The sequence below is a fragment of the Rattus norvegicus genome, chromosome 20 (genome assembly GCF_036323735.1).
Source record: "Rattus norvegicus strain BN/NHsdMcwi chromosome 20, GRCr8, whole genome shotgun sequence".
Classification (NCBI taxonomy): domain Eukaryota; kingdom Metazoa; phylum Chordata; class Mammalia; order Rodentia; family Muridae; genus Rattus; species Rattus norvegicus.
Window position 1 is genome coordinate 6,650,163 of NC_086038.1, and position 25,751 is coordinate 6,675,913.

The 25,751-nt window shown below is 48.1% G+C and overlaps 1 protein-coding gene across 2 annotated transcripts in view; it reads right to left on the bottom strand.

The window, feature by feature from the left end:
• Srpk1 (SRSF protein kinase 1) overlaps window positions 1-25,751 on the bottom strand; it is a 36,591-nt gene that overhangs the window by 2,624 nt on the left and 8,216 nt on the right. For both annotated transcript variants that reach the window (XM_039098821.2, NM_001025726.1), the window contains exons 3-15: window positions 21,546-21,664; window positions 19,943-20,051; window positions 19,217-19,304; window positions 18,178-18,265; window positions 12,397-12,503; window positions 11,711-11,876; window positions 10,155-10,180; window positions 9,528-9,741; window positions 8,728-9,147; window positions 8,000-8,100; window positions 3,658-3,765; window positions 2,015-2,084; window positions 775-867 (exon numbers count right to left, since the gene is read on the bottom strand). In XM_039098821.2, the coding sequence (XP_038954749.1) occupies window positions 775-867; window positions 2,015-2,084; window positions 3,658-3,765; window positions 8,000-8,100; window positions 8,728-9,147; window positions 9,528-9,741; window positions 10,155-10,180; window positions 11,711-11,876; window positions 12,397-12,503; window positions 18,178-18,265; window positions 19,217-19,285 (1,462 nt within the window). In that variant the 5' untranslated portion in view covers window positions 19,286-19,304; window positions 19,943-20,051; window positions 21,546-21,664. The remainder of the gene's footprint in view (window positions 1-774; window positions 868-2,014; window positions 2,085-3,657; window positions 3,766-7,999; window positions 8,101-8,727; window positions 9,148-9,527; window positions 9,742-10,154; window positions 10,181-11,710; window positions 11,877-12,396; window positions 12,504-18,177; window positions 18,266-19,216; window positions 19,305-19,942; window positions 20,052-21,545; window positions 21,665-25,751) is intronic.

Sequence of the window (25,751 nt, forward strand, 5' to 3'; positions counted from 1 at the left end):
GCCTTGGTGAGCCAGGCAGCCTCCAGCCACTGAGGTACAGCACCTCCAACCCTGATGTGAGTTCTCAGGCTGTTCCTTAGGGGGCTATGGGGTCTTGCTATGTTGCCCAGACTGACCTTGAAATCCTGGCCTTGGCCTTTCAGGTAGCTGCGACTAGCCCTCGTCCCTGCTTGGAGCAGCAACTCAGGGCACTCGGTTACTAACAGTGTCCTAGGCAAACGCTAAGACCCTCCACTGAGGTGACAGGGATGTTTTCCTAAGCAGGTGTGGGACACACACCTCTGCCTCACCAGGAGACTTAAGTTCCAAGCCAGACTGGAACACACAGGAAGAAACCATGGAAAACCAAACCTAATCCAACCATGTGGCTGAGCCGAGCATCGACTGCCTGCCCAGGCCACTCAGTACCTGCAAACCACACTGAGTGAGTGTTCAGGCTGCACCCTGCTCTCTGCAGGATCTGGGGAACAAGGACCCAGACAGACTTACCTTCTTTTTTTTTTTAAAAAAAAAAAAAAAAAAAGGGTTTATTTATTTATGTAATGTACATGAGTACACTGCAGCTGTCTGCAGACACACCAGAAGAGGGCATCGGATCTCATTACAGATGGCTGTGAGCCACCATGTGGTTGCTGGGATTTGAACTCGGGACCACCTCTGGAAGAGCAGTCGGTGTTCTTAACCACTGAGCCATCTCTCCAGCCCCCAGACTTACCTTCTTGTTTCAGACATTTCTATCCCTTTACTGACTGGGAATGGACAGACTGATTTTACCTTTTTTGGTGAAAAATTCCTTGGAGTATTTCCCTGCTACAATGAGCTTGCGAGGCACCTTCCCCAGGAGCTCTATGATCAGGGCGATGTGGTCTGTGGGGACAGGGACAACAAAAGTGGCTTTACTCACAGCAGAGAGAGAGGTGCACACACTGTTCTGTTAAGACCCTGCACTGCACGCTTGCTCTCTGACCTAAAGCAGAGAAGAAACGGACTGTCTCTCTAATGCAGGGTCCATTTCCTAGACAACACCTCAGCCCACTCCAGGAAGAGATCTCTGCAGAGTGAGATCGAGAGTCAGCCTTGGTGCGACAAGCTCTGCTTCCTCAAATTGTCTCCCTGAGAGAGAAGTCCTGTGACCATTTCCAACTGTGGCCAAAGGGCCTTGGAACCCTGCCTATCGGCTCGGCAGCATGTGCCAAGTGGGCAGACAGAAGGGCGAGACAACAATGTCAAGGTGAACAAGGCTTTCCACGAACAGCTTCAAGGATTAGCTGAGAGCAAATAAAGCCACGGTGTTCAGGGAGCCTGAGGACCTGACTGCATGCAGGCTTCTTAAGCAATGGAAGTTTAGCCGCACCACAGCTCACCTGAGGCCATAAACCAGGATGTAGTGTGTGCTTCAGGCAGGGGAGGCACCACGTCAGTATTGCCAGACCCCTGCAATTGCTAAGTCAATGACACACACACAGACATACACGCAGACACACACACTAGCAGAAGCCCAGCCGCACTGTACCTGAGCTGACTGAGTACCTGCTGGAGAGGGTGGAATAATACACCTCTCCCGACTCAGCACCTTAATGTAATTCCCAGTTTGGTAGCAGAAGGCCCCACCTCACCTAACTCTCGACACCGCGCACTCTGTAGCTCACACTCCTCAGAGTTTAACAAGTGCTCAGGGCTTGCGCATGCCAGCAAAGCACTTCAGTAACTAAACCGTCTACTATCTTTCTTAAATGTCTGTGTATCTGACTCTAACATAGACGGTCTGCCTTATTTACTTAGACACTTTTTGAGGAAGGGTTTCAGAGTGTAGCCGAGGTTGGCCATGACCATGCGTGATCTTCCTGCCTCTGCTTCCTTAGTGCTTGGATGGCATCACTGTCCCACCCAACTCTATGCTGGCTGCACTGCTCCTGTGTTTCAGGGTCACGCACACACCTACAACAGTACCAAAGGCCTTTGGTGTCAAACGATGCTAGTTACAGTGAAACAAACAGCTGGCAAAGGGACTCACCTTCATCTCGCGTGTAATCCTCCCCCGAATGAGGCTCAAACAGATAGTCCCCTGTGGCTAGTTCAAAGGCCTAAGGAAGAGAGAACACTGGAGAAATAGAACGCTGCTGCAAGGCCTCTGCTAGCTGACTCCAAGCCTAGACTGGACCCCTGAAAACACCTAAGCAGGCTCCTCAACGACAGCCATCCACCAGTAGAATGAATGGGGAAAGGGGGAAAGCACCACCAGTCAGCACTGTGGCTGGGACAGCGCAATGGGCAACGGCAACCAGACAGACAGGAGAGCACAGAGCAGAGCGAAGCCGAAGCCGCTGGGCAGAGGGCTGACTGCTTCCTACAGCTCGGAAGGCTCAGAGGGCTCGGATGTCCCTGAAACAAAGGCTGGGCTGCGCTTCCCTTACTAGTTGGTTCTGTCTTCCCCACTGTGTGTCTCACTCAGGGTTCAGCGTCAGGTTGTTGGTGCCTTTATTCAGAGCTAGCTCATGGGCCTACAATCATGATTGTCCTAGTCACCAAGAAATGGTATCTGAGATGAGCAGAGTTCACCATGACTTCCTGTAGCCAACCACATGTACCTCAATGACACTGCCCTCTTCCAGCCCTCAATTCCCACCGTGGCCAGCAAAGGGCACAGGGTGTTACAGTCTCTACATAGACCACTGTGAGACAAGCAGCCCCACCCTGTGCTGGAATCGGCTTATCTTTTTATAGGACATTTTATGTATTTACATTCCAAATGTTATCCCCTTCCCCCCCTTCCCTGTTGGAATCTTAAATCGTTGGAAACGTAATCTACAATCCAGACCACGCTGAGATTTTTCTGACTACGTAGCCCAGGATGGTCTTGGCAATCCCCCTGCCTCACCAGACATAACGAGTCGTCTCCTCTCCTCTGTAAGCCTTAATTCTCTTTGCTTACTGTTGAATACTTTTGATCTTGTGGGAGTAATGAAACAGCAATTAAAGTGTAAGTGTGCAAACCTGACACACAGGGGACCTTCCCTGGGGTGACCAAGTTCACGAAGTGTGGCACTTCTCTATATCTGGCCTTTGATAACAAAACACCAGCTGGTGCTTGTAGCCAGCCGTGCAGGAGCTGACTGAGGCCGCCATGCAAAGCAAAGGCACTGGTGCAGGACTACGTCCTCAACCTGTCTGCCCTGGGAAGTCAGGGTCCTTATGAGCAGGGAAAGCCTCGGCTCAAGCTCAAAGCGCAAGCTCACAGGACAGCAATGCCACCGGCTGGTGTTGACAAGCACAGACTGTATAATAAATAAAGGGGAAAAACCAAAATCAAGAAACAGCCCAGCCCCGCCCCGCCCAGCCCCGCCCCGCCCAGAGCAGTGAGCTGTGCACCGTAGGTGCCTGCCTGGGCTTTACCCTCGACTGACAGACAGGCGAGTGGCTCACTTGCAGAGGACATCAGCCTTCCCAGTGGCATGCGTCTGTCCCAAGTTTGCAAACAGATCAAGACTAAGAGTTCAAGGACAATAGTCACCCACAACACAGGAACATCAATGTCTGAGAACAGCCACTGTCGGTTCCCCACACCGCCCTGCTTTCTGACTGTCACCAGTGAGCAGCTGGGGGGTCACTCCGCTGTCACACACTGCACTAGCAAACAGGGAAGGCGGCAGGGCTTACCATGCATGCTGTGCTCCAGATGTCAGCAGGGGTGTTGTAGCCAGATCCTATCAGGACCTCCAAAGACCGGTACTGCCGGGTCTGGATGTCTTCGGTGAAATGCTTGTGCTGAGCAAGTCAATGAGTGGAGAACTTAGGTCACTTATGTTAGAGAGGAGAAGCTATGGCTGGCTCAATAACTGAAAACAAGCTCTCTTAAAAATTTCCACGTAGGTCGCTTCACAAGTATCATTTAACAATCTGTCTTACTGCTATTCCAAAGAACTTAAAAATTGAGCCTTAATTTGGTTTAGACATATGGATAACAATAGCTTTATCAAGAAAATAAAAAATGAGAGCTGGTGTGATGGCACACACATGCCTTTAATCCTAGCACTTGGGAGAGGCAAAGGCAGGCAGATCTGAGTTCTACATGGCTAACCTGGTCTACACAGTGGGTTCCAGGTCAGTTGGGGTCACAATGAGACTGTTCCAAAAAGCAAAACAAAACAAACCCAAGTCAAGCAAGCAAACAAACAAACAAATAAATCTAAGTAAATAGAAAAAGTCAGTGAGAGGAAGGGGAGAGGGAGATGAGGGAGATGATGGGGACCAACAGTGATGACGACAAATGCCTTCTGCAATTGTTCTCTGACCTACATGCATGTTGTGGCACACTGGTGCACACATGCAAGCTCTTTTTTTTTTGTTTTAAAGATTTATTTATTTATTATATATAAGTACACTGTAGCTGTCTTCAGATACACCGGAAGAGGGCATGGGATCTCTTTACAGATGGCTGTGAGCCACCATGTGGTTGCTGGGAATTGAACTCAGGACCTCTGGAAGAGCAGTCAGTGCTCTAACCGCTGAGCCATCTCTCCAGCCCCCAACGTGCAAGCTCTTATACAATGGATGCTCAGATGTGTAGAGCACACAGCCTACAGTCCTGCTAAGACAGGCAGAAAGGCAGCATGGCTCAGGCTGAGACTTGGCACGGAACTGGGCGAGCAGGGCAGAAGGATTCCAGGGGAGGACCATCAACAGAGCAGGCAAACACTGCAGTTGGAGACAAACACAGCTATGGAGAGGAGGAGCTGGTCCTTGGGGACGGTCACTGAAAGCACACACACAACTTGGAAACACACAGGCCAGGACTGGTGATGCCCAGTAGGCACAGACGCCTGCCAATCTGAGTTTCATCCCTGGAATCCACACCCCAGAGAGGACCAACTCTGGCAGGTTGTCCTTTGACTGCCCATGCACAGACAGCATCCAGTCATCTCTCTAATCCCCAGGTCTCCTGCCACTGAGTTCTAGTCTAGTTTCACTGTAATGAATATACCGTCTGCAGGTCTGGATGGCCCAACCTGCATAGGCCTGTCCGCTGGTCAGAGTGACACACTAAAGCTTCCCATTCCTGCTGTGTTGCTGCCCTGACAGGCTGCTCCCATGGCCAGGATGGAGGGACTTTCCTCTCTGCTGACCAGTCAGATGGCATAGCTGGGACACCCAGGCTGATGTCTGTGAGTGCCTTGGCCTGGAGCACCTTTCCGCACGCCTCACCTACGTCACACACATCTTTAATGCTGAGCAACCTTGAGGAACTAAGTGACAGTCGATGCTGCTCACCCAACCTGTTCATCTGTCTTCTTTATTCTCTAAGAAATTCATGTCTACTGTTGTAGTACAGGCCTTTAACCGCAGCATTGCAGAGGCCGAAGCAGGCAGATCGCTAGGAGTTCTACACTGGGACTTCCTGGCCAGCAAGGCTATTTAGTGAGACTCTGTCTCAAAAAAGAATCCACACTTTAAAGATTATCTAAGGACAGCAGAGATGTGCAGTGGTCTAGAGGGCTTGCTACTCTTGTTGGGTCTGGTTCTCAGCACCCACACGGTGGCTCACAACCCAACCGTCTGTAGCTCTAGTTCCAGGGGATCTGAGGTCCTCCTCAGGCACTAGGTGCAGACACACACATAGAATCATATGCGCAGTGTATCAGCTAGTGCATGCACGTGCGCCTGGGAGACGCTGATACCTGGGGATGGAGCTACAGGCAGTTGTGATTTGTCCAGTGTGGGGGCTGGGAATCAAATTCTGGTTCTCTGTAAGTGATAATTGTTCTTCACTGTTAAACCATCTCTGATCTGACCTTGAACTGCAGCATTGAGAGCATTAACCTTCAGAGTAATTCTTGAAAGGTGTGTGCTTTGTTATGTAAGGTAAGGTCCGTGATGGTGGGTGGAGCCCGGTCCTCCCTTTACCTAGGACTAGGTGCAGTCCATCCTTTGCAGCTGCTCCTCACTCACTCTACAGTAAAGGAGCCCGCCCTCCGAGGGTCTGAAGAGCTGGCCTAAGGCTCTACACGTCAGTTCTGGTGCCTTCCGTTACAGCACAACACAGCAAGGACCTTCTGCTTCAACTATCAGCAATGCTTTCTTTCCTGCCTCTGGAATGAAATCCTTCTTCTCCCAGTCCATGGGTGGATGTGGTCTTTCACTGTGCCCCAGATATCTCTTGCCGACTGACTGTCCTGCCATTCCTCTAGTGTTTCTAGATCTTGGCCTTGTTGGTTCACCCTGTTGGTGTGGCTTCCCAAGAGAGCTTTTCCTGACTTACTGTGCTTTCCAATGCCAGCATTCATTCATTCCTTCCTTCCTTCCTTCCTTCCTTCCTTCCTTTCCTTCCTTCCTTCCTTCCTTCCTTCTTCCCTCCCTCCCTCCCTCCCTCCCTCCCTCCCTCCCTTCCTTCCTTCCTGTTTTGGGTTTTAAGATAGGGTTTCTCGCTGTAGCCCCAGCTGTCCTAGAACTTGCTCTGCAGAGATCCACCCGTCTCCGCCCCTGGAGAGCTGGGATTAAAGGCGTGAGCCACCATGTTGGGGCTGTGCTGGGGTAGGGTGTTTGCAGGCGGGGCTAGACTATAAATCTCTCTTACCCTTTCAGAGAGTGGGCCTGCAATGCTCAGCAGGACCAGGCTGCTGTAGGGCTGAGGCACTGTTTTCTCCCGAAATTGGTTAGAGTAATGCCTGCAGGCACTCACTCCCAAAGGGCAGGTTGGCAGGATGCACGAGACATGCCCACTTAATCTACTCCTGGTACACAGGTAAGACCCCAGCACAGTGAGTCAAACTCTAGTTTCAAACCCGAATTGTCTCTAAACCACACACAGGTGTACAATAATACATAAAAGAAAAAAAGCAAGCAAGCTAATAAACCACAAAACAAAAAAACAATAACAACAACAACAAAAAAAAACCCAACAAAACTCAAAGTTATAAACTGAATGCCGGATGTAGGCAAGTTGATGACAGTGAGAGGTGACCAGGGTGCAGCCAGGTGGGACAGCGGTGGCGACATCACCGAATGTGAAGGGTCAAGACCTTACAGACATTTCAGTAGCTATATGGGAAAGGAGGTATCTGGGCTGGGGAATGGCTAAGTTAGGCCTAAGTGGGACCCCAGCACCTACAGAGAGGACAGGCAGGGAAGGCATCCAGAAGGCTCTTTGGAGGTCACAGGCAGGTCAAGCTAGCTGAAAAGTGGCTAGGCCCTGGGTCGGTAAGAGACCCTGAGTTAAAGGAGGGCTGCCCAGAAAAGAATGGGAAAAATTCCGGGCCAGGCATGATGGTTCACGCCTGGAAGTCAAACAGTTGGGAACTGAGTGAGGCAGATCTCAAGGTGCCCACCGCACAGAGAACGCGAGGCCAGCCTGGTCTACTGTAGGATCTTATTTTGAAACTCCTAAACACAGCAGGGCGCGTGGATCTGAGGTTTGGAACTAGCCTGGTACAAAAAAGAAAAACAAAACAACTATAAAACCACAACTCAAAACAAAAAGCCACTTGTAAAACTAACTAGATATATAAGATGCAAAGAAACTAGTAATAAAAGTTATAATTACATGGATTCTGAAGTTAAGTAATGTAACACTTCATCAAAAGCTTTAGAATCAACATAGAAAAGCAGGAAGCTTTTGATCAGCAACTCCTCCTGCGACCTGGTTCCCGGAAACTGCACAGAGGGCAGGCACGGAGACACCCATACGGAGACACTGCCACACAGGTCCACGTGTCCCATCACTGTATGGCCAACTCAATGCCCTATCAACTACTGGTAAAAAAGTGTTAAATGAATCTAAAAGGATCCAACTTTCAAGCCAACGTCCATGTCGAGGCCGGGTGCCAAGGGCCTAAGGGGAGTTTGGGCAAACAAGCAGAGCAACTGAGAACAGGGAACAGCAGGGCCTGACTCTTCTCTACATCATACAGTACTCATGAATACATCCAACTTCCCAAAAGTGTCACCGAGCCCGACTGTCCTTCCCCAGTCACCTCAGAGTGCAGCACCAGAAAGTGTGACTTACCACCCAGCAGGCATTCCCAAGATCAGCAATCTTCACTTTGAGCTTTTCTGCATTTTTTGGCTCCAGGGGATTAATAAGAAAATTTCCAGCAGAGAATTTTCCTACAGACAATAGCCATTATCAGTAAAAGAGTTTAAAATGAACACAAGATAATCCTAAGGACAGCCAAGGTCTCCAGGGTGAGACTCAGTCTGCCCCCAAACCCCAGGCAACCTCTCATGAATCGTTCTAAGGCTCCAGTTTCTAGTCCCTGCGGGATGCTGGGAGCAGTGCACTTAAAGCTGGTTATCCACAGGTTTACACACCGGATGTGGTGGACAACTGCTACCTACCAGGAGATGTAGCTCAGCGGTAGTTCCTCCCAGAGCAGAGTCTGTCCACCCCATCCCCACCCATCACTGAATAAAACACCTGTCTCCCCACCAAAAAAAACCAAACCAGACACTGGCCATAAAAATGCAGTTTTGTGGGCTGGAGAGATGGCTCAGCGGTTAAGAGCACCGACTACTCTTCCAGAGGTCCCGAGTTCAATTCCCAGCAACCACATGGTGGCTCACGACCATCTGTAAAGAGATCTGGTGTGTCTGAAGACAGCGACAGTGTACTCATATATAATAAATGAATAAATCTTTTTAAAAAAGTGCAGTTTTACAAAAACCTTGGCAGTCGTCTGTCTAGAAATTCAAGAGCAGGCTGAGCAGGAATGAGCAGGGAGGCCCCTGTGGTACCTTTGCTGTCCAGCGCTCCATTGTGTTCCCGCTCCTGCTCATCCCCAGAAGGCGTATGTGCCCGGATGCGCTCCTGCAGGTGGGTGATGTCCTGTTGGGTGAGGGTGAGTGACCGCTCTACAGAGGCCTGGCACGCCATGGTCTCGGGCACCTCCGAGCCCGAAGGTGTGCAAGAGTCTGTTTCTGGAGACGGACTACTGTCTCCATTTGGAGAGCTTAGGAAGCTAGGTTCCTGCTTCAGAGTGCGGCCATCACAGTCATTGGCATTATGTAGGTCCTCTTTAAGCCTCAAGGTTTCATTGTTACTGTTTGCAGTGTAATTAACGATTCCAATCACTCCATTGCAATTAATTTCTGGCGCACCACCCTCTCCACCATGCTCCGTGAGTGTCTGATCCTGGCCAATGGAACTCGACTCTTCTAAAGGAACAAACAGAGAAGGATGCATGTGTCTATGTGCTAGAGAACAACAAACAGGGCAATTCTCAAAAGACCAAAACATTCACTACAGCTCAAACTGCGTGGCATCAAACCAAGAAAACACAGCAGCCCTCCAACACAACACCGCCTGACAGAAGGACCAAGACCTCATCTTTACCCAATGGCTACAAAGTCTATCTCCACTTCTGCAGAGAAGGCAACAGGTTACACTGTAGTATCTATTGCCTGCCTACATCAGACCAGCGTGAATTCTTACAGGACACCCCCGAGATGAGCTGCATACCCGAAAGCAAACATTACAAACAAGATAACCCAGTGCTCAAGTGCCATCAAGTCATTGCTGCAACGCTCTTTTATACCAAGTTTCTCTTGGGTCATTTTATTAGGTGGGTTCTCTGTCAAGGGTCTTTCAACAGGACTCTCTGATTCTTCTTGCTTGTTAGGTCTTTTTTGCCCAGGGCCCGACTCTTTCTCCATTTCCTCAATTTCCTGCATTCGCTTCTCTAGTAATTCTGCCTGGCGCTTCTGCTTCTTCTTCAATTTCTTCTTCTTATTCTTTGACATTTTGTCAGCCTGGGCGGAGATTACAAACAGATAAAGCCTTCAGGTGGCTAATCCATTACCCCTGGTTGGAGACAACTGTTAACTTTAATTATTTCCTAATTAAATTCCACTCTTTCCCTAGTATTTCATTAATGTAAAATCAGCAGATTTTCTATGAAACTGAATTAAAAGGACATTAACAACAGGTCTTCATCTTCTGTGGTCTGTGGGGCTGGTTACTCAGACACCTCTATTACAGAAGCCTCATCAGTACAAACTTGTTGAAGACACGATGACATTTATTGGAGACAAATCCCAGAAGCGCAGGAAATAGTCTTTCTGTTTGGTTTTCAAACTCTAAACAAGCTATGACCTCCACATCACACCCGTGCCCAGCGCCCAGAGAGCAGAAGTGAACAGAAGCACTGTGTGCTCATACTTACTGGCTTAGGCTGTGGAGCAGTGCTGACTGAAAAGAAAGGAGACGGAGCAGGTTAGAGTGGGGCGGGGGCAAGGGGCAGGGGGCGGGGAGCGGGGGCAGGAGGCAGGCTTGGAAAGACACTGCCGGATGGAGGGCGCCCGTGCCCACACAGCCTACATCCTCTAAGTGACAACCAGGAAACTGCATTACTTTTAAAGACAACAATCGATAGACAGAAAGTGGCCAAGCTATTTAAGTGGTTTTGTGTTTTAAAGAGAGGGTCTTAACTATGTGGACCTGGCTGGCCTCAAACTCAGAACCACTTGCCTCTGCTGAATTAAAGACACGCGCCACCCTGCCCAGCTGAGCCAAAGTTTCGAAGACTGAACTGTTCTCTGCACCAGCGCCATCTAGCCGCGCCAAGCTCCATGGGTCTCACAGCTGATGCTGCTTGTGCCAGCAGCACTTCAGCTTCCATACACACTTCCCACTTCAGTAAAGCACAGCTACGGCGTGGCTCTGAGCACACTGCATGTATGCCCAGGGCACTCTTCGAGTCAGGTCTATATGTGTTCTAGGGATCAAACTCTGCTCACCACTTCTGCAGGACAAATGCCGGCTCACTTGCTGGCTCACCTGCTAGCTGGCAGCTTTAAAGGGTAAGGGAGGTGACATCAAGAGCTACCCAGTCACCACGTGGCATGCAGTGAAGAACAGTTTAGTTTACATGCTTCACCTTCCTTCCAAAAGCACTTATAATTAGGGTTTAAAGAATGACATAAAACCCATCCTCTCATCTTACAAAACTAAACCCTAGTCAACAACCTCACCTCTTCTTTGTTCTTCCTTTAAATACAATTAAAACCACATTAATTAAGGTCTGCACTGCCTATGGAAAGCAGCATAGCAGCCATCAGAGCCCAGTGAGCACAGCGCTGTGGCACTTGCTCCACCCAACTGCACCCAAGAAAGTCCACCTGCTACTGTTCCCGTCAAACCGGGCCACGGTCCTCCTCCATCAAGGCAACCCAGCAGCGCTCCCTGGCAGTGTCATGAGTGAGCACGTGTGAGCACCAAGAGGCAAACACAGAGACAGCCACCCAGGGAGCACCCGGTGTCGGAGCCTAAGGCCGAACAATCAGGAGTTCAAATCCAGCCTGGCCTACTGTACAAGATGACTCATCCTAAAAAGTTCAAATCGAAGGTCAGGAACCTGGCTTAGCAAGAAGACAGCTGCTTTCTAAATACCTGGGACTGATCACTAGGGTCCACAAGGTAGAGAACTAGCTCCCAAAAGTTGTCCTAACATCCACATGTGCAAATCCACATGCCCCTACAGAGAATTCAGTGAAAATCTAAAAGGCCAACAAATAAAGATGTAGTGTAAGCCAGCTACCTTACTACAGTGAATATGTGCATCTAAAATACCAGCTCTTCATTCTCTTCCCGCTTGGAAGAGATACCGGTCTCCTTAATGCTGCTGCCATCGCTAAAGTATCTCGGCAGTGAGTTCTACTCATGTCTTGTGACCTAATACAAACAGAAATTCCTGCGGGTCAAGGGAAGCACCCCATGTACCTGCAGACCCCGATGGTGGGGGAGCTCCAGACCGTTGCCACTCTGTGGCCTCTGCAGCCAGCCTCCGAATGTACTGCTCGTTCACGGACAACAGGATGTTTTCCGGCTTGATGTCAGTGTGGATGATCCGGCACTTGGTGTGTAAGTAATCCAGACCCTGGAGCACCTAAACGGAAACAAAGCAGGAGCCTCGTCTACACACGAGCCAAGCTTGCAGGGAAAGGAAGACATCACAACGCACGCACGCACGCACGCACAGAGTACTGGCTCTTCTTCCAGAAGACCCAGGCAACCATGACAGTTCACAACTGCCTTAAACTGCAGCTTAGGGGAACGCTCATTGAGCCTCTGCCTACACAAGATGCAGACATGGAGGCAAAACACAAAACACATAAGAAAACAAAACAAAAGCCCACAAGGCCAAGCTTTTGTCTCCACATTTACATGCAGACAATTTCCTAGTGAGCCACTTCCCAGTCCTAATCCTTAGTCCATTTTATTAGCAAGAGAAAACACCATAAGCCAGGTGTAGAGGTGGAAGAAACCCTTTAATCCCAGGACCAGGGAGGCAGAAGCAAGCCTGAGTTCTGGGGCAGCATGGGCTACATAGTAACACAGTCAGACACTTCTCACAGACACAGCAATGGGGTGAGGGTATCCCGCACAGCAGTGACCAACATACATACTTGCTGAATAATTTTTTTGACACAAGGCAGCGGAAGCCCCTGATAGTTGGACTTGATGATCCACTTGAGTAGATGATGTCCTAAAACTTCAAACACCATGCAGATATCTAGAGTTCATTAAGGAAAGAGGCACAGGAAAGCGGGGGAAGGTGGCTCTAGCACAACAGAAGCATGGAGGCCTTCAGTCACAGGCCCGCTTAAAAAGCACTGCAGTCACTGACAATATCATAAAGTGGCAAGACAGGCCGGCTAGGACTGATGAATTGTACACATTAATTTAGACAGCATTATATACTCATGGTGAGAGGAAAGACCAGTCTGGCTGTGCAGTCAGAGCCAGGTTCCGCTCAGAGTAACTGGGGTAACAGGCAGGCTCTCACAAACTCAACATAAAGAACAAAGACAAGATACAAAACGTAACTGAAACGGGAAGGTGGCAGCATGCTTCTTTGTCTGTAGTGGAGCGTTACACACTGAGTGTCTGTGACTTGCTTCATAAAGACAGAGCGGCCATGTTCATCCTGGTACCAGGCACTGGTCTTACTGCCTGCCTGCCGCTCCCCCACAGCATCCTCACCATTCCAGCCGAGCTGCAGGCCTAAGCCGCTAAAACGTAGCCTAGCCCCCCCACTCCCAGAAGATGGCTGTGGAACCCAAGAGAAACAAGCACCATCTTGCTGTTGCTAACAGGACCACACTACTGTGTGGCGCAGACTGCCGTGAACTGGGCTGGCTGGAGAGGTGCCACCACTCTGCAGGAAGTTAACACACCACTTTAGAATGAGCCAACATAAACACAGATCTCCAGGAGAGGCAGCAGACATTTACCAGAGAACACCAAAGCCATCTTGGCGTGTGGACTCAGCCTCCTGTGACCTGTGGGCACCTACTAGACCAGTGTCAGACACAGCACTGTCACTGTCACTCACAGCAGGGTAGCACCTCAGTGTGCTGTCTACTCACACCATGTGTTTACATGGTACCATAAAGAACACGTGTATCCCTCACAGTACAACGGACAAAACTAACCCGAGAAAACCACCACAGACCTAAACTAAGGGATGGGACAAGTGGGCTCTATTTGCCCAATTCAGACAGACAAACAAACAGATGACGGTGGTCCCTGGGCAACAAGGGCAGTAGCCCCTCAGGGGAAGGCCCTGAGCCTCTCTAGGCAGACTGAGTTGTGCATCTAGGCGTCCCAGGCAGCAGCAGAGAGCAGAGGGAAAGCTAGACCACCATGGTGGGTGTCTGCTCATGTCCTTCAAGTATTCAAGTGTCAAGGACCCAAGAGAGGAAACAACAGGTAGAGAAGAATCGGAAGGATGAGAGAACAGCAACCAGCTTCTGCTCAAGGGCTGCAACGCTGTTCCCGTAGAACAACAACACCACCACAACAACAACAATCCAGAGAGAGTCAGTCACAAGGTCCTTGGTACCATATTCAGGAAGGTCTCAACGAATATAAAGAAAAGAAAACGGTCACTTCTGTTTGGTCCAATCATAGAAGTAAACCTTGAGGGCTGGACAGATGGCTCAGGGTCAACAGCACTGGCTGCTCTTCCAGAGGTCCTGAGTTCAATTCCCAGCACCCACATGGTGGCTCACAACCATCTGTAATGGGATCCGATGCCCTCTTCTGGTGTGTCTGAAGATAGCAATGGTGTACTCATAAAAGAATAAATAAATTAAAACTCAAACACAAGGAGCAGCAGAGCTGGAGATGGTCCTGTCCTGCATCACTACCCACGCTGAGCAGTGTGCCTGGAGCCCTAGCACTGGGGCGGAGACAGGAGGATTGGAAGCTGGTCTGGTATATATGAGTGAGCACATGAGGAAGTGCTCAAAAGAGAAAATGTTAAAGAGAGCAGAAATGTGGGCTTAAAGAAAACTAATTGTGGTGTTAACAGGTTATCCCCAGAGTGAGTGCAAAGGCATCATGTACTGGCTGGACTGGAAATGAGGCTAAAATGAAAATAAAAACCAATGGTTTGTGAGGAGCTGGGCATTGGACTGTATAAGCAGAGACAAAATGTCAGCCGTAAGAGTTCAATGTCAGAGGGCCATGCAGTCTTTTGAGTTCAGAAGGAGTGGACACAGCATAAGGAAGAAGGAAAGGGTCAAACCGAGGTCAAACGTGCCTGCATCTCTAGGGCAAGGAGTCTGGGGTTATTACTCTCAGGTCACTGAACATTTTTCAAGAAATAGGAGATGAATTATTACCAGGGCTCTAACAGTAAACAGAAGGCAAAGTATAGTCCAGGGGCTGTCAGATGAGAGCCCTCAAATCCACCCCAGCAATGGCCACTGCCCCGCAGAGGCCTGCATGGACACAAAGACCAGTTTTTAAACACTGCAGGAGCACCAAGCCACACAACTGCTTGAGGGCCTGGGTCTGAGAGGGCGGAGGAAGCACGTATGCTAAGCAGTCACCCTCCTGATAAATAGGCAGAGAAAACACAGAGGCTCCACTGGCACGGAGGTCCTCAGAGTTCCTATGTAGTTGACTGTGGCTGCTGGAATGGGACTGGCCTCCCTCCACAGGCTCAGGCAGGGAGGGATAAGGTGCAGCCTTAATAGAGGATAAGTCACCAGGGAAGGCTTTGAGGCTTCAAAAGCTCACACCAGGCCTGGCGTGTGTCTCTCTGCCTGCTGCCCAAGGAGCAGGATGTCCGCTCTCAGCTCCGCTCCAGCACCATGCTTGTCCCCAAGCTCCCCACTGGGATGATGGCTAAGTCTGACACCTTGTTAGTGTAGGTAGCAGATAACAGGTAACCAGGCATCTGCTGCGGGAGGTTATCCTGGAAAGCAACTGTATCGCTCTGCAACACTAAACACACCCGCCCGATGGGGAGGTGAGATCTCCCTACACAGGTACTGGCTGGTACCAGCTAATTAACAAGAGGGGCTGTGTTCAGATGACACTGAGCGGTCCTGGTTAAGTTCTCTGAGAATTACAGTGCACGCATTCTAAGTCTCGTTTCCACCTGCAGGTCTGTTCACTTCCTTACCGATCTCCGGTGGGTTGAGCCCGAGTCTGACTGGTTGAGATTGTGATGGGTTTGGGTGGCTCTCAGCAGACAGCAGTGTATTCAGGCACACTTCACTGATGATATCTAAGACTATCCTGAACATGGGGTGCACATCTAATGACCCATGAGAGGTCAGTGTTAGGCTTTCTAATGAAATAGTCCTAACTCTGCACAGCACACTAAGTAATTCATGAGGTGAGACGCTAGGCTGTGGCCTCACATGGCACAGGGTGGTGGGTGCGGGTGCTGGCAGCAGGTGGTCAGTTTTAGGCACTTTTATTGCTACTGGAATCTTTTGGGGAAGTGACAAGGAAAGTAGCAGAGAGTGTGACTACACGTAAGGGAAGCACAGGTAAGCGCCCTGCACAAGCAGGCTGACATCGTCATGAGTGTGCGTGGTAAGCTCAGGTCAGCCAGGGCTACACAGTGAGAAATAAAGCTTGAATATTTCTTTTTGACTTTGTTATAGTCGAAGCAGACGTCTTAACCCTAGGAGCAGTTTTACAAACAGCCTTTCCTAATCAGGCTAACTCTAGAAGACGTGAAGCTGCATTCTTACTGCTCCTTCTTAGCAATGGTAACAGCAGGAAAGAAATCCTAAAGGCTTCAAGGTTTAAATTGTGGCAAGGGAGCTCAAGTTGTGAATTAAAAAGTGTGTTCCAGATGGCTCAGTGGCTTAAGGGCTGCAGAGACATTTGCCACCAAGCCTGAGTTCATCCCCCAGTCCCCACATGGTGAGTTATCTTTTGACGTCTCTAAGTATGCCATGACATTTATGAGTAGAATTTAAAGTTACCAGGTTGAGTTCTGTGGGCAGAATGACTGCACTGAGAGCTATCTGCTAATCTCAGAGAGATGGGTATAACCATGTGGGGGTGTGTGCTACTAGGATTGCCTAAGATTAAGAAATAGGCCTGAGGGGGTGGCGGGGTGGCTCAATTGTTAAGTGCACAGGCTGTTTTTCTAGGACATGGATTGACTCCCAGGTCCTGCAAGGCCATTCCCAGTCTTTCTAACTCTAGTCTCAAGGAATCCAACGCCCTCTCCTGGTCTCCATGGGCAGCACACTATATACACATATGATCAGACAAAACATTCAGACACGTTAAATGGAAGCAGAGGCTCACAGGTATGAAGGGCTGACCAATCAAAACCCAGAACCGCACTCCTTCCGTCCCTAGTGGCTGCTGAGCGAGCAGTGTCAGAGTCCCGTCTCGGCACATTCCTGCCCGCGCTCCCTGCACACCTACGTAACTGCCCAATGAGAAAATCAGTCTCTCCAACTCTAAAACCTAAAGGAAGATTTGTTCTAAGTCACTGTTTATAATAGGATGTAAACATTTAATCTTTTTTTTTTTTTTTGGATCTTTTTTTCGGAGCTGGGGACCGAACCCAGGGCCTTGCGCTTCCTAGGCAAGCGCTCTACCACTGAGCTAAATCCCCAGCCCCGGGATTTAATCTTTTAAGGGGCTGGGAATGTGGCTCAGTAGCAGAGGACCTGCCTGGCAATCCTGAGGCCCCAGGTTCAATTCTTGGTACTGTTAAAAAAAATTCCTTTAAAAGCATTTATCTTCCTTTATGTGCATGTTGTATTCCCTAGACATACACGTGTTCACGTGTGTGCTGTGCCCAAGGGAAGAGGAGGACATCAGATCCCCACCGTGGGGGCTGGGAACATCTTCCTGAAGAACAGTAAGTAGCCTAACAGCTGACCCTGCTCCAGCCCCATGTAAGGTGCTGTTACAACAGGCAACATAGAACCACTTCATTCTCTTTATACTAAGCCTGATAAACACTACAGGAAAAGTACCCTAAATATTTCATAGCCATTATCTTTAAAAAAAAAAAAAAAAAAAAAAAGACTGGCTGCCAGGTATGATGGGTCACACTTGTGACCCGCCTCGACTACATAGTAAATTCAAAGTCAGCCCGGGCTACATGGTAAGTCCTTTTGTTATTAAAAACAAACAACAAGGGGCTGGTGATTTAGCTCAGTGGTAGAGCGCTTGCCTAGGAAGAGCAAGGCCCTGGGTTCGGTCCCCAGCTCTGAAAAAAAGAACCAAAAAAAAAAAAAAAAACAAAAACAAAAACAAAACAAAACAAAAAAAAAAACCAACAAAACCCCAAAACAAGTACTTCCCTTAAAATTTCTGAGCTAATCTATAAAAATTCTAAGACCTTTATTTAGTTACTACAAATCTACTCACTATTTTTAGATTTTGATATTCTTAAAAATTCTTTTATATTCTGGAGGACACAAAACAAAGATACAACCCACACCTGTGGGAAATTATTTTATTACTGTTCACCTTGAACAGGGACCCAGGTGGCATCTTTCTCTGGTAATAAACTATTTTACGACTAATAGAGAATAAGTTCTTGGGCTGGTAAGGTGACCTGATGGGTCTAAGTTCTTGCCAACAAGTGTGAATATCTGAGCTCCATCCCCATTCCAGGATGCACACACGCACGCACACATGCACGCACGCACGCACACAGGCACACATACAACAAAGAAAACAGGGCTGACGAGACGGTTGAGCAACTGGGAGCTCAGTGCCCGTGTGGAAGGAATTGCAACTGTCTATCCCCCCACTTCCAAGTTACCTGACACCCTTCCTGACCTCTGCAAACACTGCAACCTTGGGGTGCACATATATACATGAAGGCAGCACATCCTTACACAAAGCTTAAAAAATAATAATAATAATACTAAAAACAAAGAAAAAAGTGTGTTCTTAAAGGATACGTGTTCCATTAACGCCTGATATTTTAAAGTCATCTAGTAGTTGAACGACCATTTCTCCATTTGGATCATTCGGGTCTGAATTGCGAACCTGTGTTGGGAAGAAGCAACAGCTATGTTTAAGCACAAGTGAAGCAGTCACCAGTCACCAGGGGGAGCAGGCTGTCTGAGCAGTGTCTGTCCCCATACTCCTGTCACCACAATTCACTATAAAAAGGAAAGGCAAGGCTTTGGGAAAGACATGCTTGTGTTTCGAGGTCTAAACAGTCAACAATCACAGTCTGTGTTCTGGGCCTGTGGGTCTCCACCTATGGGTTTCAGCCCCTTTCAAATCTGTCTCCGAACATTTACATCAGGATCACGACAGCAGCGGAACTCGTCATGAAGTGGAAACAAAAATAACTGCATGGTTGGGGGAGGGGGGGGGGTCAGTACAACGTAAGGAACTGTGTTCAAGGACCGGAGCGTTAGGAAGGCTGAGAACCACAGCTCTGTGCTGCTGTGCCTCGTTAGACAGTCTCAACCTGCAGCCTTGACTTTGCTACATAAACCAGGCTGGCTTCAAACTCAGACCCACAGGCCTCTGCCTCCCGAGTGCTAGGACTAAAGGCGTGCAGCACCACACAAGGCACGATACATTTTTACAAAACAAAGTAGTTATCATAAACACACATAACTCTGCTTTTTATTTTCCTATTCTTTTTTTCGGAGCTGGGGACCGAACCCAGGGCCTTGCCTAGCAAGTGCTCTACCACTGAGCCAAATCCCCAACCCCTTAACTCTGCTTTTGACTGAAGTATGAAAGACACTCATGGACTGTATGTGGTACACATAAAACACAGTCACTGAAGTTCTGCTTACTCGGCAGGAGAGTATACGCAGATGCTAAGACAGATCTAACCACTGGATGCATCAATCCCTCAAGATGCAGGAAACAGATACCTTGACCTTCCTCTGCGGCTCTAGGGAGCCTCTAAGCCTGCAGAAGCCCTACCCTGCCCCTGGCCAGGGCACATGCACAGGTGGCCTCCCTCACACTCACCGATTTCAGGAGCCGGATCTCATCCAGTGCTGTCTCTGTGTAATGTTCGGCACTTTTAACTACTTTCATTGCTACAAACTTCTTTCCCCTAAAAAGACAATGCAGACTCAATTATCCAGCCGCCACCGTCACAGTTAAGAGCTAGCATTGAGTGGGGACATTCCTTACTACCCTGTGGCCAAATGGAGCCACTTCCAGAGGACACGACTGTGCACCTAGGAGTGGTAGAAACCGGCCATTTGGAGCTAACAGAACCTGTGCCAGGTAAACTCAGACTGAACATCTTCTCTGAATTCAATGTCCGCCTTCTGACTATGGGGACAGACAGAACTTTCCCCACACAGTTAAGAGAACGGTGTAGTGAAATGAACCTGCACCGTTGGCCTAATCACCTGCAAACTTAAACACACTCTAGTGCAAAGGCGGTCCTGAGTTTCTCTATTTCCCATTCATTAAATACTCGTGCAGCCTCGAGCCTGGCAGCTCCATGTGCTCCCTGACACTAAGTCACTGACTTCATCAGTCCCTGGCCTCTGGGACCCACACCAACCATGCTTGTTAGGAACTCATAATAAAACCCATTATGTAAAATTAGCATGTAAATGCTAATTATTAAAAAAGAGAAATTTAAAAAAGGTAATCAGCCTAGATAGAGACCTAATCACCTCTTGAATGTCAAAGAAAACATCAAGGTCCACCCTCTATTTCCTCCCCGTGTAAACTTACTGAATATCCCATGATAACCATACTGTGGAAAAGTGTCCCCAGCCTAATTTTCGAATCACATGGTATCGCCCGTTAAATAGATCTCCAATTTTCACAAGATGATAACCTCCTGAAAGAGACGGGGGAGATGGGGAAGGAAGCAGTCAGAGGAACCGAGAAGCACCGCTCACCCACATCCTGTCTGTCAGCACAGACGTACCCATGCACCATGGACGTCTGGTAAGAGGAGTTCAATGGGAGCCTCGAGTCCCAGTGTCGCTCAGCTTGGTGTGAGGACGGCATGGGTGAGAATCCACACCAGGTATGTGATATTCTGCGTCAACCTGTGGTCACGGGCTACCACACTGCTGGCCTCTCAAAACCCAACATGTCTATCAAAATCAACCAATCTCCATTTGGTATCTCAAAAATTCAGAGAGAAATAATAACAAATATGATTATAGAAAGGTCTTTCTTCTCAATGTAGGTCAGCACAGTGAGTTCCTGGCCAGCCACGCAGTGACAACCATCCCCAACCACCCCAGGAAAGAAAAAGGGAAAAAAGCAAACAGAAAGTCCGCCTCAGGTCCCAGACAATACATGTCGGCATTTATCTATGCCTGTGGGGGAAAAGGTCCAAGCTCCCCTAGACAGTGAAGCAGATCCTCCAGGGTCTGCCCTCAAGACCCTGGCAAGTCTTATCACAGCAGGGTGGCCACTGAGGCCTGATGGCCCAGTTACACACATCTTAGCAGCTGTCACCTGGACAGAGAGGATTACAGTAGTTAAAAACCAAACAAACACCAACAGCCAGGGCTGTTACACAGAGAAACCCTGTCTCAAAAAACAAAAACAAAAACAAAAACAAAAAACCAAAAAAACAAAAAACAGGGCTGGAGAGATGGCTCAGTGGTTAGAGCACTGACTGCTCTTCCAGAGGTCCTGAGTTCAAATCCCAGCAACCACATGGTGGCTCACAACCATCTGTAATGGGATTTGATGCCCTCTTCTGGTGTCTGAGGACAACAACGGTGTACTCACATACAAACATAAATAAATCTTAAAAAACAAAAAACAAACAACAAAAACAAAAACAAATCTATATACCAGCTGAGCTGAGTGTGGCGACACACACCTATTATCCCGGCACACACAGACTGTGCTTACACAGCCAGCTCTGGTATCTATCTGTTCACCACACCTCTGAAATTTTCGTAGGTAAGCATATCCTGTCAATTTTCAAAGAGGAAAAGATTTCTTTCCTTCCTTTTAAATTAGTGCTAGTCAGTTACAGAATCTCTACATGTCTCATAGCTCTGGCTGTCCTGAAATTCATTCTGCAGATCAGAATGGCCTCGACTCAGAGATCTGCCTGCCCTTGCCTCGAGAGTGCTAGGATTGAAGGTGTGTCACCCTGCCCAGCCTGGAAAACACATTTTAAAGGGGCTGAGTGCAAGAATGTAACCCCAGGCTCTGGTCAGGCCCTAGCAGGGTCAACAAGCTTAAAAACGCAATATAACCCAACTAAGAGCAAAACCCCATTTCCTGCATCTTGATCAAAGGACAGAGCAAGGCGGTCACATCAGGACGCACTGATCACCGCACTGGACAGGCAAGCACACACCTTTACAGTAGTCGTTAGGGTCTTCCTGTTCATCATCATCAGACCCCAGAATCTCCTCCTCCTGCTCGGGGATGTCGCTCTCGGAGTGGGGTGCAGAGCCTCGGTGCTGGGTTTCAGGCCTAAGAAACAATAACATGTTCACTCCATATGCACAGAAAACAAAGAGTGAGCTTAAGAAATGTCATTAGCAGCCCCTCACACCAACACCAGAGGCAGCCTCACAAAGCGGCAGTTAGTGGTCTATAATAACTAAGACTATCAACATCCAAGCATAATCCCGAGAAAGCCATTACATTTTCTTCACCTTGCAGTTTTAAAGATAGTTTTAAGTATTTTTATACACTCCAGAAACAACTTTGTCCCCTGCTTTTACACCGCCAAGTCACCCCAGAGTTGAGCTTCCCTGAGGTGGAACACTACAGACCCTGGCATTCCAGTCAGCTAGTTCTGAATTTCACTCTGAGCACATAGCTCTCCATGCAGTGAGGTCCGACACCTCAAGCTGGCTGCCTGACATATGGGGTCCAAGTCAGACAGCATGCTGCCTTTCGCTGCCAGCCTCACTGGCCTGCCTGGGCTGGCTTCAAACTGCTGGGATGAAGCCTTCTCCCTGTCCAGCCCCAAGTGCCTGTAACAACTGCCTCAAGCCACTGCGTTGACAGCTTTAACAGCTATAGGGAGCTCCACAGGAAAGTAGATATTACAGTTTCAATAACAAGGACTACAACTGTGAAATTTTTAAAAATTAATGAGGGCTGGAGAAATGGCTCAGAGATTAAGAGCACTGACTGCTTTTCCAGAGGTTTTGAGTTCAATTCTCAGCAACCACATGGTGGCTCACAACCATATGTAATGGGATCTGATACCCTCTTCTGACCTGCAGGCATACATGCAGGCAGAATGCTGTATACATGATGGATGGATGGATGGATGGATGGATAATTCAAGGCAGTGCAGTTCCTAGAGAAAGGACCTGGGAGGCAGTGGGTGGCATAGAAATAGTGAAGGAGGAGCCTGTGAGATGGGTGGCTGGAATATTAGGGAGACAACTCTAAGGAGGAGAAGCAGAAAGCTACCTAGAAAGAATGCAGCTGGTGGAGCACTGCGAGCCCAGTCTAGCAGACAGCCTGGAGAGTCCTCCAACTAAGAGGACTTAAATAAGCAATCTCCCCAAGCTGAGCAGCCCCAGCTCTCAAAGGGGCCCAAGGACTTAATGAGACGCATTCACAGAACATTTAGCACTTTGGTGAGTCCTATATTCCCAGCACTCTGGAAAGAGGCTTAGCCCTCCTTTAGACTCAGGAGGCTACAGGGCTACAGATCAATACATTTTATAGACTGACAGTCAAGTATAAAGCTAAAATAAAGATCTGAGGAGATCTTCATGTAGCTCCTGTTCTTGAAACATGACTACTGATAAAGAGCGCAGAAGCAAATGAGTGAGTGGAGGGAGGGAGAGCGTGCACACTGACAGGCACGGTGGACGCGCTCTCTGCACCTGTGTGGGGACACCTGAACTTGATGTTACCGGATGATTTCTATACTAAGTCTTGACTCCTTTGCTTTTTTAAATAGTTTGTTTTATTTCATGTGCACTGTTGCTCTGCCTGCGTATGTCTGTATGCAGGCATGAGACCCCCTGGAACTGGAGTTACAAACAGTTGTGAGCTGCTGTCATGTGGGTGCTGGGAACTGAACTGGGGTTCTCTGGAAGGGCAGCCATGTTCTTATAAGCCATCTCTACAGGCCCAAGTCTTGAATTCTATAACTGACAGTGGAACTTCACTCAGTTTTGTAAGTCATATTATTCCCATGTTGCTTATAGGAGTCTTTTAAAGATTATCTGTCTGTCTGTCTGTCTGTCTGTCTATCTATCTATCTATCTAGATATAGATGAGTACCCTGTAGCTGTCTTCAGACACACCAGAAGAGGGCATCAGATCTCATTACAGATGGTTGTGAGCCACCATGTGGTTGCTGGGAATTGAACTCAGGACCTCTGGAAGAGCAGTCAGTGCCCTTAACCTCTGAGCCATCTCTCTAGCCCATCTTAAATTCTAAAATCATTCAAGATTTTTAATAATGCCTCCACATTACACCAAAAAACACCACAAAATTAGGCAAAGCTTTTCTCATAAAAAGACAAAACCATAGTGGGAAAAGACGTGGCAGCTGAGTCCTCACATCACTCACACCACACACCCACACAGAGTGAATAAAAGGGCTCACTTTCAGGAGTGGAAAGGGCGCTAGGTAAAGGCCGGGTAAGGAGGATCTGTACACTTTTACCGGTTCAGCCTAATTCCCAACTGCATTCTAAATACATATCCCAATACCCCAAATAAATATACTTTCTGTCAAACAAACTTCTCCTTGGAACAGATGGAGACCATTATAGACTGTAAGTGCTGGAGCGACTGACAGACGTAATGACTGAGTGAGAGCAGCCCACACAGTGGGGAGATTCACAATACAGTGCTTGCACCTAAGGCTCGTGGACTGTGGTGAAAATGGAGATGGGGTCTGCTGTGAAACTGCATCTCCTAAAATGTCAGATCCATGAAGGCTCATCAGCATGGCTACCTCAACAAGACCTGACAAAGAAAGACATCACCATGCTAACACGGAAGGGGACGCTCACTGGGACCCACCCCTTGACAAGAACTGTAAGGAACTAAGGAATGCTGAGAGCCCTTCTCCACTGATGAGCCCTCCGACTGGTTATCTAATGCCAACTGTCAGCCCTGAAATCATACATATACATATGAGTAACACTGTATGCATGTGTGTGAGTGTGTGTGAGTGTGTGTCAACTACTAAAGAAACAGGACATGAATTTAAAACAGTAAGGATGGACTGTACATGGGCGGGGTTAGAGGAAGAAAATGGAAAGGGAAAAACCGTATTTTTAAATTTAAAAAATAAACTTAAAATTTTAAGACTAAGACATGTGCATGTTTTAATGATAAATACAATTAAAGGAAAGCTAATAAATACAGATGAAAAATAAGCCCAACTATATATTGGTAAAATAATCAAAAACATACTAATTAATTTTGGGTACAATTCTCCAGCTGTACACTTCCAAGTTGAATACAACCTGAGGACTGGAGAACAAGCAAGGAGCCTTCAACTCAGGACACCTGGTGCTGGTCCTTACATCTCATCCAGTAAGCTCACAACAATTTTTGGATTGAAAACATCACGCACTGTGGACAGATAATGTTTAAAAGAAATGCAGTGTGCACGCCACAGGTCTGTTGGAAGGGCCTAGAGACAATGAGCCCTGGCTTCTGTGTCAGTAAGGCAGTCCCCCTGGAGAGCAGGGAGATTCCTATCTGGGACTGGAAAGGCTGGTGAGCTTAGACAGCTAGCTAAGGAAAGCTGAAAGGCTAAGCAAACGGCTACATTAAGGTTTGAACCATGCAGACAAAAATGCTGTAAGGACGTGGGCACGCCATGTGCTATGCTGTGCCCACTTAGTACACAAAGCTTTGGGCTTAATCCCATCGATTCTTGCAAAGATTATAGTATCATGGCCCTGAAAGGGTGACACCATTCTGCTCAAGTAGATAGGGTGCTATGTCATGACCTCTACAACTTATAAATGATACCACAAAAAAAGTTACCACATAGTCAACTTTACTCATAAAGACACAGAACAGGAAACCACCCAAATGATCATGAAAAGGTGAATCAGGGCAACAAAAGCTACCAGCGTCAGGGTCTCTGTTCACTAAAAGACAGCAAATACAAAACACATCCCATGTTGCTACAGAACCTGGAGTCAGTCACTGCCCCAGAGTAAGGAGGGTGCATAGGTGTGCACAGATGCATGCACTGCCAAACACTCAGGATGCTACACACACACACACACACACACACACACACACACACACACACACACACACACACACGGGGGGGGGGGGGAGATAAGGGAAAATGTCAGCAATTAGTGAATTTGAGAAATCATAGGCATTCATAAATTAATTTAAATACTGAGATGCTATTTTCACACATCAGAATGTAAACTGAGCACCATTCTCTTCTGTGCACGCCAACACCCAAGTGTAATTGGGGACATACGTGACAGGTGTGTGGAGGTCAGAAGGCAATTTTCAGAAGTTGGTTCTTTCCTTCAACTATGTGAACTCTGGGGACTGAACTCAGGTCAACAGGGGTGGCAGCTAGTCCCTTCACCTGCTG